This window comes from Aspergillus heteromorphus (assembly GCF_003184545.1).
Source record: "Aspergillus heteromorphus CBS 117.55 chromosome Unknown BO70scaffold_7, whole genome shotgun sequence".
Taxonomy (NCBI): domain Eukaryota; kingdom Fungi; phylum Ascomycota; class Eurotiomycetes; order Eurotiales; family Aspergillaceae; genus Aspergillus; species Aspergillus heteromorphus.
In genome coordinates this window covers 912,046-930,098 of record NW_020290412.1, presented here as the reverse complement: position 1 = coordinate 930,098, position 18,053 = coordinate 912,046, and the positions used below count along the sequence as shown (strand labels likewise).

At 54.5% G+C, this 18,053-nt stretch overlaps 6 protein-coding genes across 6 annotated transcripts; 3 read left to right on the top strand and 3 right to left on the bottom strand.

Moving 5' to 3' along the window:
• Positions 1–372: 372 nt before the first annotated feature.
• On the top strand, positions 373–1,638 carry BO70DRAFT_287901 (velvet factor family protein; the record flags this gene model as incomplete). Its single annotated transcript, XM_025539261.1, has 4 exons — positions 373–618; positions 675–754; positions 814–1,302; positions 1,359–1,638. The coding sequence occupies 4 exons, from the start codon at positions 373–375 to the stop codon at positions 1,636–1,638; spliced, it is 1,095 nt and encodes a 364-aa protein (XP_025401154.1).
• Positions 1,639–2,218: 580 nt separating this feature from the next.
• On the top strand, positions 2,219–3,354 carry BO70DRAFT_360648 (putative IgE binding protein). The gene is made up of 2 exons (XM_025542836.1): positions 2,219–2,838; positions 2,937–3,354. Exons 1-2 carry the CDS (start codon positions 2,581–2,583, stop codon positions 3,258–3,260), a joined length of 582 nt encoding a protein of 193 aa, XP_025401153.1. The 5' UTR covers positions 2,219–2,580; the 3' UTR covers positions 3,261–3,354.
• Positions 3,355–3,530: 176 nt separating this feature from the next.
• On the bottom strand, positions 3,531–11,404 carry BO70DRAFT_369951 (E3 ubiquitin-protein ligase HEL2; the record flags this gene model as incomplete). Its single annotated transcript, XM_025544714.1, has 7 exons — positions 3,531–3,774; positions 3,835–4,853; positions 5,002–5,261; positions 9,021–9,848; positions 9,890–10,572; positions 10,638–10,876; positions 10,946–11,404. 7 exons carry the CDS (start codon positions 11,402–11,404, stop codon positions 3,531–3,533), a joined length of 3,732 nt encoding a protein of 1,243 aa, XP_025401152.1.
• Positions 11,405–11,838: 434 nt separating this feature from the next.
• On the bottom strand, positions 11,839–13,738 carry BO70DRAFT_360642 (SWIB/MDM2 domain protein). The gene is made up of 5 exons (XM_025542835.1): positions 13,352–13,738; positions 13,131–13,267; positions 12,559–13,035; positions 12,457–12,510; positions 11,839–12,394 (listed from the first exon to the last, which is right to left on the bottom strand). The coding sequence occupies exons 1-5, from the start codon at positions 13,356–13,358 to the stop codon at positions 12,209–12,211; spliced, it is 861 nt and encodes a 286-aa protein (XP_025401151.1). The 5' UTR covers positions 13,359–13,738; the 3' UTR covers positions 11,839–12,208.
• Positions 13,739–14,007: 269 nt separating this feature from the next.
• Positions 14,008–16,873, top strand: EifCb (translation initiation factor eIF3 core subunit b). Its single transcript, XM_025542834.1, has 4 exons — positions 14,008–14,164; positions 14,255–14,447; positions 14,504–16,037; positions 16,098–16,873. The coding sequence occupies exons 1-4, from the start codon at positions 14,092–14,094 to the stop codon at positions 16,524–16,526; spliced, it is 2,229 nt and encodes a 742-aa protein (XP_025401150.1). The 5' UTR covers positions 14,008–14,091; the 3' UTR covers positions 16,527–16,873.
• Positions 16,874–18,050, bottom strand: BO70DRAFT_360639 (putative extracellular SCP domain protein Pry1). The gene is made up of 2 exons (XM_025542833.1): positions 17,559–18,050; positions 16,874–17,404 (listed from the first exon to the last, which is right to left on the bottom strand). The coding sequence occupies exons 1-2, from the start codon at positions 17,832–17,834 to the stop codon at positions 16,922–16,924; spliced, it is 759 nt and encodes a 252-aa protein (XP_025401149.1). The 5' UTR covers positions 17,835–18,050; the 3' UTR covers positions 16,874–16,921.
• Between the last annotated feature and the right edge of the window lie 3 nt (positions 18,051–18,053).

The following is an 18,053-nucleotide window of genomic DNA, read 5'->3' as shown; positions in this document are numbered from 1 at the left end:
TCCTGTGCGACCCTCCGGATAAGAGTGGAAGACGTCGGGGAACCCTTGATCTTGCGGACGATCCGTGGAAGGCTCAGTGAATCTCCCGCACTTTGACAGCTCTTCCCTGCGGCTCATCCACTGGTGACTGTCCCCTGTTAGCTTCACGCTGGCATCGCGCATCGCCGTCTGTACGACGTAAGTCTGAGCCTCCTGGATATGCTGCTGCTGCTGCTGCCACGGCCGCCGCAGCTACAACAAATGTGATCATGATCTAACACATGCGTCTGGCAGACTGGGTTTAACCGTCGCGAGCCTCGTTGCTGCTTCGGGTAACTCGCCCCTCCATCCGCCACTCCCTCCAGTTTCTCTTCTCTCGAAGCGATGAGTGCTATGTACGCTCTGGACGACCGGACGCACACGGCACCAGCTCCACCACCTCCTCTCTCGATGGATCGGATCCCCCCTCCATCGTCATCATATCCCACTCCGGGCTCCGCCGGGCCCGTACCGCCCGCCGGCGCGATGGCTTCATCAAGTCATCTAGCACCGCTTTCCACCGTTCATGATGGTCGCATTTGGTCGCTGATGGTGGGGCAGCAGCCTGTTCGCGCTCGGATGTGTGGCTTTGGAGATAAGGTCGGTTTCCGTCTCGAGTTTCCCCATTTCTCCTGCAAGAGCTTACCCGCGCCCAGGATCGGCGACCCATCACACCTCCTCCCTGCATCCGCCTGGTTGTCAGAGATGCGCAAACCGAAAAAGAGATTGATATCAAGTATGTCCGCGTCGCGCGCACACCCTCCGTCTGGAATATCGACTAACCGAACATCCTAGTGAGATCGATACGTCCTTCTATGTACTCATGGTCGACCTGTGGAACGCTGAAGGTACCAGCGAAGTGAATCTCGTCAAACACTCTGCCACCTCTCCGTCGATATCCACTGCCATGTCCTCCTCATACCCGCCGCCGCCGCACAGCGTCTCGCCCTCATTTCCCCCCTACGCGCCGAACACCTACGGGCAGTCAGTTGGATACCCTCAGATAAACAGTTACTACGGCGGCAACCCGCAGCTGCCATACCAAAACCCATACCCGGCCAATCCGCAGGCGCATTACTACCAACCCTATTACCCTGGCGGCCATATGCCACCTGCCAACATCTCCCCCACGCAGCCTGTAGCCTCTGGGCCGGGCGGAATGTTCACACGGAATCTGATTGGCAGTCTGAGCGCCAGCGCGTTTCGGCTGACCGACCCCGACAACAAGATTGGCGTGTGGTTTATCCTGCAGGATTTGAGTGTGCGCACAGAGGGGATTTTCCGGTGAGTTCAGCTGCCTGTTCTGGTGGTGTCATGACATATGCTGATGATCGGCCCAGTCTCAAGATGAGTTTTGTCAACGTGGGCACCCAATCCGGTGACTCGTCCAATGGGGGGGTGTCCGTGATCAATCACGGGTCTGCGCCGGTGTTGGCCTCTGTCTTTTCCGATCCGTTCCAAGTTTACTCCGCCAAGAAATTCCCGGGCGTCATCGAGAGCACGTCGATCAGCAAATGCTTTGCCTTGCAGGGGATCAAGATCCCCATCCGGAAGGATGGGGTCAAGGGACCCCGGGGGCGCCACAGCGATGGGGATGATGGTGGGGAGGACTATGACTGAGGCGGGATGTTTGCTAGCTTGGGATACCTTGGGGCGCACTGTTTTTGCTACTTCCGATTTCTTCAACGCATTTCTTACGGGTCGGGCTCTGTGGTGTTGGCTTTTGTTGAAACTGGGTGGGTGGGTGTACTTGTATCCGGACCGGTGTCGTTTGGCTTTTGTCGCCTACTGGTATTTGCTATCTATTTTCTTTCCTGGCTGCTCTTGGTTGGCTTTGATTACTACCCGATTTTCCGCCTCCTATCTTCTGTATCCTATTATGGCGAGAGGAATGAAAATGACCGACCCAGCCATAAATGACCGTAGCTGTGGCGGTGCACCAGCTGGCCACCATGCATGCATGACGTGCACATCTTAACCCTTAGTTAATTGAACCGAGGCTGATGGATGATCCTCATTCTTCACCCCGTGGCTGATCGGCACCCTGAGCACCCTTAACGGTCCTTTCTATGATTACTATCCCCCACCGCATCGCAGGCTCGCAGGCTCCGGGCCGGCCGTGTCTCGGAGCAAATGTGAGACAGTCGGGAAGACCTCACGTCATGCCTCTCCAGTTCCCCCATCCGAGTGGCCTTTTCGGCTCGCTCTGATGCGGTTTCACCTTGGGTGGCCCATCGCCAATGTCCTGCTAGAATCCAGATTGCCTGATAGGCTACGATCCAGATTCCCTACCTGCTAAAAGGAGTAGGAGGAGTAGGATGGAGTGCGGTCATGAGCGGCGCGTTCCGCCGGCCTTCTGCAAACTTGCAGCTCCAATAATCTGGATATCCATCAACCTGCTGCTTCGAATCGGCGATCTGCAATTTCACCACTCCTCTTCGCCCCTGATGGCTTGAATATAAATACGGGGCCAGACATCACATCCGGTCTCCCCCTTCCCCAGCACCAGAACCGTTCACTAGTTTTATACAGAACACAGGACACATAACCGAATTAATCAAAATGAAGCTCACTCTCGCCTCCTCCCTCCTTCCCCTCCTGGCCGCCGCCGCCCCCTCCTCCAAGGTCACCCGGGATACCGCTGCCTTCGGCGTCATGTCTGCCCGCTCTGGCTCCCCCATCCACCTGTTGCCTCTCAACGCCGCCGGCAGCGCCTTCTACCTAGGCGGCGAGACCGAGTCCTACTGTCCCTTCGGCAACAGCAGCGCCCTCTGCCCCCCGGGAACTGAGACCGTTTTCGCAGGCTCGGGTTCCGGCTTGGTAAACCCCCACCCCCTGCTCCCTGCTCCCTGCTCCCTCCCTCTCTTTCCTCCCAGCCACCCTGCTAACGCCCGCCTCTCTCTCTCTCTCTCTCGCAGAGCGTCGAAGTCCCCGGCGGCCAGGAAGTCTACGTCAACCCTTCCGGCGCCCTGTCCTTCACCGTCCCCCACTCGGCCTACATCCCCGCCGGCTCTTCCCTGGGGCCCTTCGTCTACACCCCTGGGACTGAGTTCGGATCATGGACCTTCAACGGCTGGGGCGCCTCCGGCTTCATGGCCTGTCCCACCGAGGACAGCAAGTGGCAGGTGTTTGCCGCCGTGAGCAATGCCACCGTGCCCAGTGGCAATGTGGATGACTGCTTGGGTTTTGATGCCCTGGGTGTCCCGACCAACGGCACTGCCGCCGCTTGGGAGTACCTTTAATTTAATCTGAGGGGTTGGTAGTACTGCCTCCCTATGTCTGCCTGTTTTAACGAATGTACATACTACTACGAGTGATTGGATTTGGTGTCTAAATTGGAAGAACTGTCAAGAAACACTGTCTGTACTAGTAGTGATGAGAAACTTTTTTTTCCCCTGCGGGTGCGAAATAAGGGTATCTATTCCAATATATATCATATCTTGCAAATAATGAAGAGAGACGATCAGACGTAACGGGAGGGAGGTGATCATGTGTAGTATCAGTGATATTCATTAGTTTCTCCATATCCGCACTGCCTTATCCTTACCGCCACTGCCCACCTTCTGCCCGTCCGGACTCCAGTCTACCGCAAATACCTCGTCCTTGTGGCCCGGCAGGTCCTCGGACAGTTTGCCCGTCCGCACATTCCAGACCTTCAAGGTGGTGTCCTTGGATGAGGATACGAGGAGTCGTGAGTCGGCGGAGAAACAGCATTGGTAGACGGCGCCCACGTGCCCACGCAGGGTGGTGATGAATCTGGAATTGTTAGGTATCCGAGAAGAAAAAAAAATTGATGGCAGGTATCTGAATACTTACTTCCCATCGCGGCCGTTCCAAAGCTTGACGTGGTTGTCGAATCCCGCCGATGCGATGTATGCCATGTCCGGCGAGAATGTGACGTGATTGACCTCCTTCTGGTGACCTAGGAGCCGGGCAATCGGCTTGTTGGAGTTCTCGGGTTCCCACAGGTACATGGTGAAGTCGTCACTCGCCGAGACGAGCTTCTCTACGATCTTGTTGTTGACGGTGGCGGCCTGCTCAAACCGCTTCTTGGCCGCAGCCACCTTGTCGGATTCCGACTGCGGCACCTGGCCGGTGTGATCGTGGTATGCTGTGCGGAGGGCAAAGTCGGTGGATAGAGCCAGATGGTTCACCCGGTGTGCGTGCGCGGATAGCGTCTGGATCAGGGTGCCGTCCTGGGCATTCCACACCTTGATGGTCTTGTCGTGGGAAGCCGTGTAGATCTTCCCGGTGCCGCCCCAGCGGACACAGCTAACCGAGCCCTTGTGGCCGGTCAAAACGAAATCGATCCGTTTCGAGACCACATCCCATACGCGAACCGTCGAGTCCTTAGAGGCGGAGGCCAAACGCGGCCGGCCGGACTCTTGTAGGTGGTAAGGCTCCCAGGCGAGATTGGTGATCCACTTCGCGTGGCCCTTCAAGGGAGCTCCCAAGGCTTGGCCCTTCTTTGCGTCCCAGACGCGCACGGTGTTATCCATGCTACCTGTTGCGATCATAGCGCCGTTGGGCGAGAAGCTGACGGCCAGCACCCAACTGGTATGTCCTTTGAGGGTGTGCAGGGGAGTGCCAGTGTCGCAATCCCAGATGCGGGCGGTGGAGTCACCGCTGCCCGTGACCATTGTGGACGAATTGACGGGGGAGAAGGAGGTCGCAAGGATTGCTTCGCCATGCCCGGCGATGGATGCCGAGCATCGCGAGACGGCTTTGACGCGGAAAACGGCTTGGGGGGTGAAGTAAAGGTGGACGGTGTCTTCGGTTGTCTTGACACCAGGCTTGAGGAGGGAATGGTACAAGTCGGATAGAATGTCGATGGTCTGGTTGTCTTTCTCTTTGCCGTCGGACTGGTAGGTGAACCGGTACGGTACTCGTTCATCATCATCTTCCTGCGGGATGGACGAATGCGATTAGTTGCAGGTATCTAGGTGCCAACGAGCGCCAATGCGCCTCACGCTGCGTACCTACATTGCCTTGTAACGTGTTCAGAAGGGTCTCGAGATTTTTCACACTGGCATCGGCTACAGGGACGGACACCGCCGGCCCGGTGGCTGATCCCGTCGCCTGGTCGAAGAATTGCACTCGAATGCTGCCCAGATTTTCCGGGATACTCTGGATCTCCTGCTGCAAACGGGCCCGCTCAGCGGTCTCGGTCTTCTGGCGTTTCGTCGGGGGAGGAAGAAGAGTCGCCATGGTGTCGCTCTTCGATTTTTTTCGGGGGGAGGTTTCTGTCTGGTCGAGGAAGAAATTCAGAAAAAAAAAAAAAGATAATCAGGCCGACTTATCGCGGGGAGTGGCTGCCATCGGCGCTAAGCCACTTTCGGATGGAAGCTCTACTATATCGTCTGCACCACTTTCCTCTCCTCCTCCCAACACTCCCCGACGTTCATCGCAGGACATGTCGTCACGATGTCCGCTTCGTTCTCTAGAGCATCGTCCGTTAGAGGGGCGAGCTCCTTCGTGCCCCTATCCCGAACCGGTAGCACGCTCCCTAGAACACCGAGACCGACTACGACGGCCACAAGCGTCGCTTCGCAGGACATCATCTGCGCGGTCAGTGAGTCTCGCGGAGTCTCGTCGACGGTTGGTCTAGCCTTTGTCAATCTTTCTACGGCCGAAACTGTTCTCTGTCAGATCTGCCACACCCAGACTTATGTCAAAACTGTGACGAAGATTGGAGTGTTTGAGCCGACGGAGATCCTATTTATGAACTCTGCAAAGGAATCCAAACTATCCTACATCATCCAGGAAAATTTCCAGGACACAACATTCACCTTTCTAGATCGAAATCTCTGGTCCGAGAGGGTGGGTTATGAATATGCGGACCGACTTGCCTTTTTGCAAGATGTCGATTCCATCAAGATCATCCTGGGAGGGAATTACTTCGCGGCTTGCTGCCTTGCTGCTGTATGCGCTCCGCAGAAATGCTAGCGATGAGACTGGCTGACCCTTGCAGGCCCTCAAGTATATCGAGTTTGAGCTTAATAAAACATTTGCTAGCCACACTCTCCGTATCAGATTCGAACCCTCTCAGGGATCGATGTCCATTGATCTGTCCACCATCGTCTCCTTGGAACTGATCCAGAATATTCACAGTGTGAAATCAAAGGACAGCCTATACGGACTACTGAACGATACTCTGACCCCCATGGGTGGGAGACTCCTAAGAGCCAATATCCTTCAGCCTTCGACGGAGGAGCCGAAATTGCAAGCACGATTTGACGCTGTTGAAGAACTATTCACCAAGGAGGAAATGCTTGCATCGGTCATGGAAGGTGCGATTTTACAATTTCTGCTGCCCATAGTGGATATCGATGGTCTCTCACATGTACAATAGCTCTGAAAGGGTTTGTTGATGCAGACAAAGTTCTGACATCGGTAAGTGTACTGCACTTTTTCTTCCCCAATCTGACTAACACCTCAGCTTATTCTTGTTCCCAATAAACGAGCCTTTTCATACATCGAGCAATGTGTGAACAACGTTATCATGGTCAAGACATATGTGTCTTCCATCAATTCAGTCTACAACTCGCTCACGGCGGCTCAGAGTAGCCTTTTGTCAACAATTAGAGAAGTATCTAAGCTTTGACACCGGGTAGGATCAAGCTAATTAGTCAATCTCAGCTATGTGCCCCGGAATGCCACCAGGCAGTTGAGCAGATGATCGAAGAAACGCTCAACGAGCATATTACCTACCAGAGCAGACCACTCGACCTCAGGAACCAGCGAATCTATTGTATTAGAGTAAATACCCCATACACGCCCGTTTTCCCTCAGTTGCCTTATACTGTGATCCTAGACTGGTGTCAACAGTCTCCTTGATGTCGCAAGGCAGACGTACAAGGAAGCTAATACAGATGCCGCGGAAATGGTCGCTGGACTAGCAGGTAAGAATCCCTTCAGCATTCAAATTCGACTCTGCTTCTAACAGTTCTAGATACATATAGTCTTGCCCTGGATCTAAAATTTGACAGAGCTCGTCAATATTATATTAGCCTATCAGCTACGGAAGCTGATCCCTTGCCCGAGATCTTTATCAACGTCTACCGCAAAAGAAATCGTATAGAATGTCAAACGCTCGACCTGGTGAAGCTCAACCAAAAGATAACAGATGCCCACAACGAAGTCGTCAACATGAGTGACGAAACCGTACAGGAACTGATTCAAGATATATGCACCGAAATTTCTGGTCTCTTCAAAGTTAGTGAGGCCATTGCTATACTTGACATGCTAGTGGCGTTCGCTCAACTAGCTACAACTAATGACTACATCCGACCTGAACTGACAGATACCCTCGCTATCAAATCTGGGCGACATCCGATCCGCGAGAAGATACACGCTAAGAAATTTATCCCTAACGATGCCTATGCAACACGGCAGTCTCGCTTCCAGATCATAACGGGCTGCAACATGAGTGGGAAGTCCACGTATATTCGCTCTCTGGCACTGATGACCGTGATGGCACAAATTGGGTGCTTCATACCAGCCGAATATGCTTCGTTTCCAATCGTTCATCAGCTATTTGCACGGGTCTCCACAGCAGACGACCTGGAAGCTAATGTCTCAACCTTCGCTGCAGAGATGCGTGAAATTGCATTCATCCTCAGGCACATCGAACCCCGGAGCATGGTCATTGTCGACGAACTCGGTCGTGGCACCAGCACCACAGACGGCCTAGCCATCGCCATAGCCATCGCAGAAGCCCTGGTAGAAAGCCACGCATTAGTCTGGTTCGTTACCCACTTCCGTGACCTCGCCGTGATAATGGGCGAACGCAACGGAGTCGTAAGTCTTCATCTCGAGGCCCAGATATCGTCCGATGCTTCAAAGATGACTATGCTCTACAAAATTGCGGAAGGGCCCGACACGAACCAATTCTACGGTCTTGCGCTCGCCAAGCTCGTTGGATTCCAACCTGGCATCTTGGAGACCGCACAGAAGGTGTCCGAGAAGCTAAACCAACTCACGAAACGACGACATAGCAAGTCGAGAGCGCTAGCGGTAACACGCAGACGCAAGCTGATTCTATCCCTAAAAGAACAACTAACGCTAGGCCGAAATGGATCCCTGGAAGATGAAGCCCTTAGAGAATGGTTGAGGAGACTCCAGGATGATTTCGCGCTACGTATGGCTGCCATTGATGAGGACGCTGCCTGTGTCGGCGAGGCGGAGAGTACAAGCAATGTCACACAGGGTGCATACTCACGCAATTATCACGATTCTGCGAGAGCAGAGCATGGATCCCCCTGGGAATTCAATGAGGAGTTTACGGAAGACGATGACTTTTCTGATATGGAGGGTGTTGATACCGAGAAAGAGCTGAGTAACTTCGCTCTGGACGAATCCCCGGAGCTACCGCTGAGGGCCCCAAGTGATTTCGACACTGACTTGGAAGATTCTCACCATGATCTTCTGCTTGAATCGTCTGCTATTGGGCCTTCCGCCGAATTTTCTGAAGAGTCCATGATAGAGTTTAGCGAAGACTTACCCGAAAGGCCCTTTGAATCCCCTTCGCGGGAGCTATCGGACGACAATTACTCGGCAGATGAAGAAGAAGATGATGATGATGATGAGTGGGACAACAGTTCATAACTGGATCTGAAGGGTGCGCAATTTGTAATTTCAACAACCGTATTAGCCATGGCTGCATGTCCCGTGTTTCTTCTTTCCCTCTGAGACTGGAAACGACCGTTCTATTTCTGAATGATTGAATTAGAAATCTAGCGAAACAAGCAAGCTTTTATTGTTACCTCCAGAAACTCTAATGTTATGATATGACTCGCTCAAAAACATCAGCTGAACAAGCAAAGAACAGCAACTATGCATAGACAAAATCCGACTCTGTATATGTGGGAAGGATGCACTCGAAAAAGAAAGGCAATACGATCATCCAAAATGGAACAGCGTCTGTTTGCCCTTCTTCCCTTTGCCCTTCTTGCCTCCAACGGCAGGGAAGTCTCCGTCATCGTCCGCGGTGGAACTGCTACCCGCTTCGTTCGGGGACGAGGAAGACCAGGCGTTTGCTTGGGGCGCACGACGGTCGTCCCAGCGGACGGTTCCGCGGGTGAGACCGGCCATGAGAACGTTGGGCTTTGCTGCGGCAGGGAGAGCAGGGAAGGCATCGGCGTTCGTGTTGACAGGGCGGGAAGGCGGGCGGGAGGTGGGACGGGAGGTGGCAGCAGTGCGGAGAGATGATGTTGGGGGTGCTGTGGCAGCAACTGGAGTGCCCCAAGGGGTGGATCTGGCAGGGGTGGAGGATCGAGGGGTGGAGCGAGCGGAGGAGGATGAGAGGGGAGGGAAGGGGTTGGCGGAGGATGCCGATGAAGGCAAGGCGCCGCTTCTACCGACGGCCGAACGGGAGGATTGGGCAGTTGAGGACTTCAAGCGCAGAACACGTTTGCCTCCCATCCCGCTTCCGTTCACGGTCTCCGGGGACATGCCGGGGAGTATGCCGCCGGGTCCCGGGAGAGCTGGATAGTCTTCGTTGATTGCGCGCCAGTCATTCCAGGACTTGAGCAGTGCGTTTCGCTTGCTGTCTTCCTCGTAGATTTCGGCGAGCTCCTTAACCAGTTTACCCAGTTCGGAACTGGAAGTATCGAATAGAGAGAAGAAGGCATCGATGAGTTCGGTTGCGGTGATGGAGGAGGTGCGGTAGCTGGACACCCTGGTTCGGAATTCTTTGATTTTGTTCTGGTCGTTGCTCAGGAGATTCGAGGCTCTCTCGACCACTGCCGCATGGCGTAGACGGCGTGCTTGTTCTTGGGGAGAGGCGGAGCCCGAGTCGGCAGCGAGGCCGAGGTTTTCCATTTCGGCGACTGGGGTTGATGCGATTGGGGCGTTGCGGTGGGCGTGGCACCCGCGGATCGAGCAGGAGCACGTACCGGTTGGGTGTCATCACGAGTGAGCTGGCCGCCGAAACTGCGGGTTGAAACCGACTGCGCGCTTTGGATAGCCATCTGCCGTTGATAGGCGATCTCGGCTCTGGTCAATGGCTGGGCGGTAGATACCGGCAAGGGCTCCGAGTTGGGATCGCGTCCCCGGCCAGCGCCCCGACGTTGGTTTTGGGGCTGATACGGAGTTCTGTAGTCGAATGATGATAGATCCACGAGCCGCGCATCACGCCTTGCATCCTTAGAGAGCCCATTAGGGTGACATTCCAGTTGATGGGCCTTCAGATCCATCTGGGATTCAAAGACAACAAATTTTTTCTCTAGACACTCCTTATCCAAGCAGAGGAAGTGGTCTTTCTGGAAGTGGCCCTCGAGTGCATTGTAGTCAACGTAATATTGCTGTTGACGGCCTCCAGACCGTCGATCGCAGATGTGGCATCGTTCATGACGGTCGCGGCAGTGGGCATAGAGTTCATCATCGCCATAGAAGCGCTGCCGGCAGAAACCACATTCAGGGTGACCCTTGAAACCGCTCTGATCAATGGCACCGGGTACATCATCTCCGCTTTTCTCATGCTTGCGTAGTTCGGCGTTGGTGAATAGTTCGTGTTCATGCGTGAATACTTTCTTGTTCCGGGTACAAAGGTCACTAGATAATGGGGGGTAACCATAAGTATCTGCACAGCCCAAGGTATCCTTCGGCGGAGGACATACCACATCACTCTGCCATGCTTGCTCTTGACGTGACGGTGCAGGTCAGGCCATCCCAAACAAGCCACATCACAGCCTCTGTCCGGGCAATTGTACCGCAGCAGCAGGACTGTATCCTCAAAAATGTCATTGTTCTCATATTTGATTCCGAGGTTGTCGTCCTTCTGGGAGAAGTCCTTGTCTGTGAAATCCTCGAAGCGCTTCGCATGGTCGTCCGTAAAGATGACATGGCTGGATTCCGTCTACAGCAGAGCATATATTAGCATATATCCTGAGGCAACACGTGGAATGCCACCAAGCAGAACACGTACCCGACAGTGTGCACAAGCCTTGTTCTTATACAGAGCTCTTAACCTAATGGCACAGATATGGCAAGTCCGATGGTTGCAGGGCGAGATCGACGTGTGCTCGACTTTTGAGGCACAGATGAAACAGACTTCGCCGTCATCCGCATCGTCTGTCGCCGCCGCAACAGCTTGCTTTGCTTTGCCTTCAGAAGCCTGTCCGCCAGCTGAACCATCCGCAGACGGCTCAGAATTGTTCCCAGGACGAGCCTGCTTGTCGCGTCCTCCGGCGCCACCGCCTCGGCGGGAGCCATGACCTCTAGATCTTTGGCCTTTTCCGGGACCAGCGTGGGAAGGAGTCTGTTGGCTCTCAGATTGTTCAGATTGGCGGGCAGCTCCGAAGCCTCCGCCCCGTCCTCGTCGGCGACCACCACGGGGGGGTTGGCCTTGCGATCCGGGGGCGTGGGCGGGTTGAATTTCAGACATTGGAGCGGAGAGAGAAGGAGGGGACGTTCACGAGGGGAAATGAAGGGGCAGAAGCCCGAACAGAAGCGGCCAGGAACGAGACGAGCGTTGCGCTCCCGTGAGCCTATGCGACCAGGCGGTTCTTTCTATGGAGGGGTGATAAGCCGGAGTTGCAGCGGAGGGACCAGCTTTCAAGTACGAGCGGGCGGGCAAAAAAGTTGGGTCGGCGGCATGCTTAGTGAGCAGCCATGCAATCCCCCCTCCCCCTGTCCCAGATTGCGACAGGCTCGACCGTGAATGAACTCGACAATCTCCCCCTGGGTCGTGCCGTGACTCATTCTGGCTCATATTGGACCGTTCGGTTATGGTTGACCCTATGTGTGGCTAATCCAACGGCTCCGAGCCTCCCCCTCCTTACTTGAGTACGTGCCTTGGCCATGACGGCCATGATTGCGGTGATATCATGTAATGACGCGACGGACTGTATGAGTCCATCCCAATAAACGTATATGATCTCTAGATAGTAACATCCATCGCGCCTGTCTGACAGGCAGCACCAACTCCCGCTGGAGAGAAAAGCAAATTCACACAAGGAAAGAGGGCAGTCATTTCGCCAATGAGAGTAGCAGTGAGTGCAAGAGGAGCTAAAATGGGGGAATGAAAGGGAGAAAAAAAGAATGGAATGAAAGACAACTATAGCGCCTGGGTTCCAAATGCTGTCGAGTGGATAGAAATCGGATATTCGTAAAAGCAGCGGTGTATCCGCTGCACGCTGCACTGCCCTGGAGGTAGAGCATTGCTGTAGCTTCTACTAGATACCAAGGGTTATTCATCGGGACTATACAAATTCTGGCTGAGAATCTTGGTCATCGTAAACATGTGTATACGATCCTGTTTGAAGACGGCGCGCATTGCGTCGTCACAGCAAATCTGGCGTCTGTCGCTGGGGTCCTGAAGGTCATGCTCGTGGATGTATTGCCAGAGTCTCTTCACCGTCTGCGGCCGGGAGAGCTATGATGTTATCAGCGTTTCCATTCGTGTGATTGACAATGAGAAGATTGAGGGATTCGTACCGTCACCTCCCCACCCAACAATGCCGAAAGCGCCGGGGAAAGATTTAAAGGTTTCTAGGGAACAGTTAGCCCCGATCTCACCAGTAGCGGGGCCTTGCTTACGTGAAAACCGCCAGATCGGTTTACTTTCTTCCCAGAGTCCGAGCCCGATTCAAGATCAGAATCATCCTCGGCTTTGACTTTCTTCGAAGTTTTCGCCTTTGTCGACGCTGTCTTCTTCTTCACGGGCGGGGCTCTGCGTGTGCCAGCCCCGCGGGTCTGGCGAGCCCGCATGTTCTCTTCCGCCTGAAGCTTTGCCGCGAATAGGGCATCCGCATCGATGTCGTTGTCGGGCTTTTGCTTCTTAGTTGGGGGGGTTTTGCTCGAATGATCGGAACGATCTTCACTGTCCGCTTGACGTTTCTGGGAATTTGAGGATTGAGCAGGAGATGAGGGTTCCGCAGGGGTTGCGGAATCATGGTCATGTCCACGGCCGTTACTGGTTGAGGCCGTTGTTGACGCCCTCTCGGGTTCAGCTTCTATACCCCCTTTCTCCGCAAAGATGTCAAACCGCTCCATAATGAGCTGCTTGATCACAGCCTAAGGCATACACGCATGTCAGCATTATAGTAAATTGGCCATTGCGATCCAAGAAAGGGCAGTTTGCGACAAGAGCGAAAGGCCGGGGCGCAGACCTTCTGCGGGGTAAGATCATAGCCGACCTCATCCTGAAGGCCTTTCCGAATGCGCTTTTCGGAGATGGTATTCAGGTCACTCTTGGCTAAGATCGAATCAATGATTGGGACGTATTTATCGCGGGCATCCGGAGAGACTGAGGAAAGGAAAGCAAATGATGTCAGTTGAGAGCGATCTCGGCCGTGGAGCACGACCCGGGAACATCAGACTCCGAACTTACGCGACATCTTGAGCCAGTAGCTTTGCTTGCCGTCCCTTATGCAGGACCCGACCGGAGGCTTTGAATTTTAATGGGGTCAATTGCTGACCGGGCACGATCGGGGAGTCAGTGAGGCTATCGGCAGCTGGATACCAGCCACGGCGGTCGTGCACTGGCGAGGATCGTCTAGATCTGGGCGTAGCGCTGGCGCTTAGGACCGGCGGGGCATGGGAGAGAGAGAGATTCCGCAGGGAAATAAGACGGAAGAGAGGATTGATATAGGGATAGTGAACAAAGAGAGAGGTAGAGAGGGCCGGCCCACAACGACCAGCAGCTATCACCCGCAGCAGCAAAGGATAGCGGGACGATGCGTGGGATCGCGATTGTTATGATGGATGTCCAGCCAAGCCGATGTACAGGTCGGTTACAGACAATAATCAGCCGGCGAGAAGCTGGGGCGGGCGGGCTTACTTAAGGGTCACGTGGCACGGCCGGGGACGGGAGCGGACCATCGGTACCGCAGGTAATCTTACAGTTACAGTCACAGTGTGGATTCAGGCAGTCAGGCAGTCAGAGGTCAGGTGACACCTGCTGACACATACCTGACTCATCACATCGCACACAGAAGCGCTTGTGGTTTGGGATTTGTTCTTTTGCCCTAAAATCAGCCAAAACGGGGTCGACCAGCAGAAAATCCAGAACAGGATCTTCCAGCCTCAGTATCAACCCTCCCCTTATCGCCGTTCGCTGCGACCGCAAACATGGCGCCCAGTTTCGACACCCTGACTGAGCAGGACCTCCACGAGGAGGAGGAGGAGGAGATTGACTTCTCCGGTGAGTGCGACTCTTTGTTGTCCATCCTGCCTTGCCATCCCCGTGCCCCTCGTCGCTGACGCCGCTCCCCCCCCCGTCGTCGCCCTGCAGACTTGAAGGAACAATACGAAGTCAAGATCGAGGAGGGTTTGGATACATTCGTCGTCATCGATGGGCTCCCCGTCGTGCCGGAGGAGAGCCGGCAAAAGCTCATCAAATTCTTGTTGAGGAAGCTCAACACGGTCGGCCACACCTCCGAAGATGCCGTCTTCATGCCCATCAACGACAAGAACATGTCCGAAGGGTATGTATTGGGAAACTGCGCGGGGACATCGTGGAAGTATTAACGCTGGCCTCTAGTTTCGCCTTCGTTGAGTACGAGACCCCCGAACAAGCCATCGCTGCCGTCAAGCAACTGCACGGCGTCCCCCTCGATAAGAAGCACACCCTCGCCGTGAACAAGCTCATGGACATCGACCGCTATGGCCGGGAAGGACGCATCGATGAGGAATACAAGCCCCCCACCATCGAACCCTTCAAGGAGAAGGAGCACCTCCGTTCATGGCTTGGCGACGCCAATGCCCGTGACCAGTTCGCCCTCTACCGCAACGACAAGGTCGGCGTGTTCTGGAACAACAAGAACAACCCCCCGGAGAACGTCGTCGATCGCGCCCACTGGACGCAGCTCTTCGTCCAGTGGTCCCCCAAGGGTACCTACCTTGCCTCCGTCCACCCCCAGGGTGTCCAACTCTGGGGTGGACCCGCCTTCTCGAAGCAAAAGCAGTTCCCCCACCCCTTTGTGCAACTGGTCGAGTTCTCGCCCGGTGAGAGCTACCTGACCACCTGGTCCGCCCGCCCCATTCAGGTCGAGGAAGGTCACCCGGTCCTGACCTACGAGGAGGACGGAAAGAACATCATCATCTGGGATATTATCACTGGAAAGCCCCTGCGGTCATTTGTTTCCCACGATCTTACTGCCGGTCCCGGTGCTGAAGGCGATGCCCAGCCCAAGAAGAAGGTCCAGTGGCCTGCTTTTAAGTGGTCCGCTGACGAAAAGTACGTCGCGAGAATGCTACAAGGCCAGTCGATCTCGATCTACGAAACGCCCCGGATGAACTTGCTGGGCAAGACTTCCGTCAAGATCGATGGTGTTATGGACTTCGAATGGTCCCCCGCTACAGTCAACCGCGAGGGCGTCAAGCAATACGAACAGCTGCTCTGCTTCTGGACTCCCGAAATTGGCAGCAACCCGGCCCGTGTTGCTTTGATGAGCGTCCCGTCGAAGGAGATTGTTCGTACGCGTAACCTGTTTAACGTGTCGGACGTCAAGCTGCACTGGCAGTCGCAAGGTACTTACGTCTGTGTGAAGGTGGACCGCCACTCCAAGTCGAAGAAGTCCATGGCCACCAACCTGGAGATTTTCCGGGTACGCGAGAAGGGTGTCCCCGTTGAAGTCGTCGACAGCCTGAAGGATACGGTCATCAACTTTGCTTGGGAGCCCAACGGTGGCCGTTTCGTCCTGATTACAAACGGTGAGGCTCCCAGTGGTGCTGCGGTTCTCCCAAAGACGTCCGTGTCTTTCTTCGCCCCCGAGAAGAAGGGTGTCTCCGCCGGTAACTTCAAGCTCGTGCGCACCATTGAGAAGAAGAACAGCAACGCCATCTACTGGTCGCCCAAGGGTCGTTTCGTTGTCGTCGCCACTGTCCACTCGCAAACTAGCTTCGACATTGATTTCTGGGATATGGACTTCGAGGGTGAGAAGCCTGAGGGCGAGAAGGATCTGGCCGCCAATCTTCAATTAATGAAGACCGTTGAGCACTATGGTGTGACGGACATTGACTGGGATCCTACTGGCCGTTACGTGGTCAGCAGTGCTAGTGTCTGGACTCACTCGGTAAGCTTCTTCTGGTTATCTGTTCATTTTATTCTTACTAACCAACGCCCGTGCCTTCAGATGGAGAACGGCTACAACATCCACACTTTCGCCGGTCAGACCCTTGCCGAACACCCCACCGAAAAGTTCAAGCAGTTCCTCTGGCGCCCTCGCCCCGCAACCCTTCTCAGCAAGGAGGAGCAGAAGCAAGTGCGCAAGAACCTCCGCGAATACTCGAAGGAGTTCGACGAGGAGGACAAGTACGCCGTGGACATTGCCAACACTGCTGTTGTGGAGACGCGCAAGCGCGTTCTCAACGAGTGGGTTGCCTGGATCCGTCGGGAGAAGGAGTTCCTGGCCGAGGACAAGGATGCTTTCGGTGTTCCGGAAGACGTCGACTCGGCCAAGCAGGCCAGGGATGCTCCCGCCGTGTCCGACGACCAGGGCGAAACGGTGGTGGAGGAGATTGTGGAGGAGATCATCGAGGAGAACGAAGAGGTTATCGGTTGATTGGGCGTCCATTTCCATATCTAATGTGTTCCATTCCATCTATTTCCCTTTCCTTCTTCTTGCATCTTGTCTGTCGATATCCTCGCCCTTTTTTTAACCTCGGAAGCCTCCCAATTTTCCCTCCCTGTGAGCTTCTTCTGTGATCCATTTGGATTGGTTCCAGCCCGGGGGTATGTCTGGAACAACAATCAAAAGTGAATAGATCTATGTTTGCATATTTCCCAAGCGTGGGACTTTGATGTGCGTGATGTGATGTTGGTAGCATGAGAGATGACAGACAATGATGAACCTGCCGTTCTGCCTGCCGCATGTAGCTTATTGCACTTGATTTCAAAACAACTTCCCATGACATGATCGATACTTTAACCCACTAGACCTATTTAGCAAAGCACAAATCATCCCAATACTACCCAACCTACAACCACTATTAACCCCAGCAACCCCGTCTTTCTCTCGCGAGCGCCAGCACCACTACTACTCGCCGTCGCGGTGGTCCCAGACCCCGTCGCGGACCCGGTCTCATACGGGCCGGAGTACGTACTCGACGCCTGCACGTTAATCTTGAAGAACTCCTTGTCCCCCAACAGCTTATTCCCGCCCATGACATTTCCGGGCGGTGCATACTCGCAGACGACATACCATCCCTGGGGGCGCTCATAGCTCCCGGACCCGTTTTTCGTCTCGTCATACCCGCAATTCACCGCCGCACACCCCACATCCGTTGTGGCCCGCCACACCAGCTGCGAGAAATGTCCTGTCTCCTCGGTGAAGCCCGTCGGTTCCTGGAAATTGTACTCTAGGCCTTCATCGCCCCAGGCTGTGACCGCGGCGGAGGCGTTCGGGTAGCCAAAGGCGAGGTTTTCGCCGTACGGGCCGTGCTGGTTGGTGGTTCTTTTGTTAGCATGGATGTGCTAGTTTCTTTTTGTCTTGATGAATATGCGGTATGTATGGGGTGAATAATCGGCGTGGTATAACTATGGAGTGGGAACTGGCTGGAGGGGAGGGAAGGAGGGAGGGAGGGAGGAACCCCACAGAATGTTGCCATTTACATCCGTCAGCCCAGTTCTGGGCGTATGTCGTGAGGGTCTCATTCCAGAGGAGATGGGTCGCATTGTGCGCTTTGCGGTAAGCGTTGCTGACGCTGAGGACGGCATCCTGGAAGGTCTGTTCGGAGGTATAGGAGGGTGGGTGCGGAGCGGTAGGGGCGAGGGTGATGACGACGGTGGTTTGTTCGGCGAGGGAGATGGCGCTAAGGAGAAGGAGGGGGGGGATTACTGTCGAGATAGAGAACCTGCGGTATAATATCATTCTCTCTGGGTTTGCGGCGAAGATTCAGAGTATCATGGTTAGTTTTTGAAGTTTAGGAATGGGATAGTGACAGGTCTGGTGGGATGATTGTCTGGTGGTTTCACTATATCCGATTGTCAAGGACAATAAAGCAGTCGTGGTGCCAAAGACTTTTGTTATGAAACATCGTCGCTTCTTTGTCGGGGGGAAGGGGTAGTATTTGCTTTTTCAATCCTGATG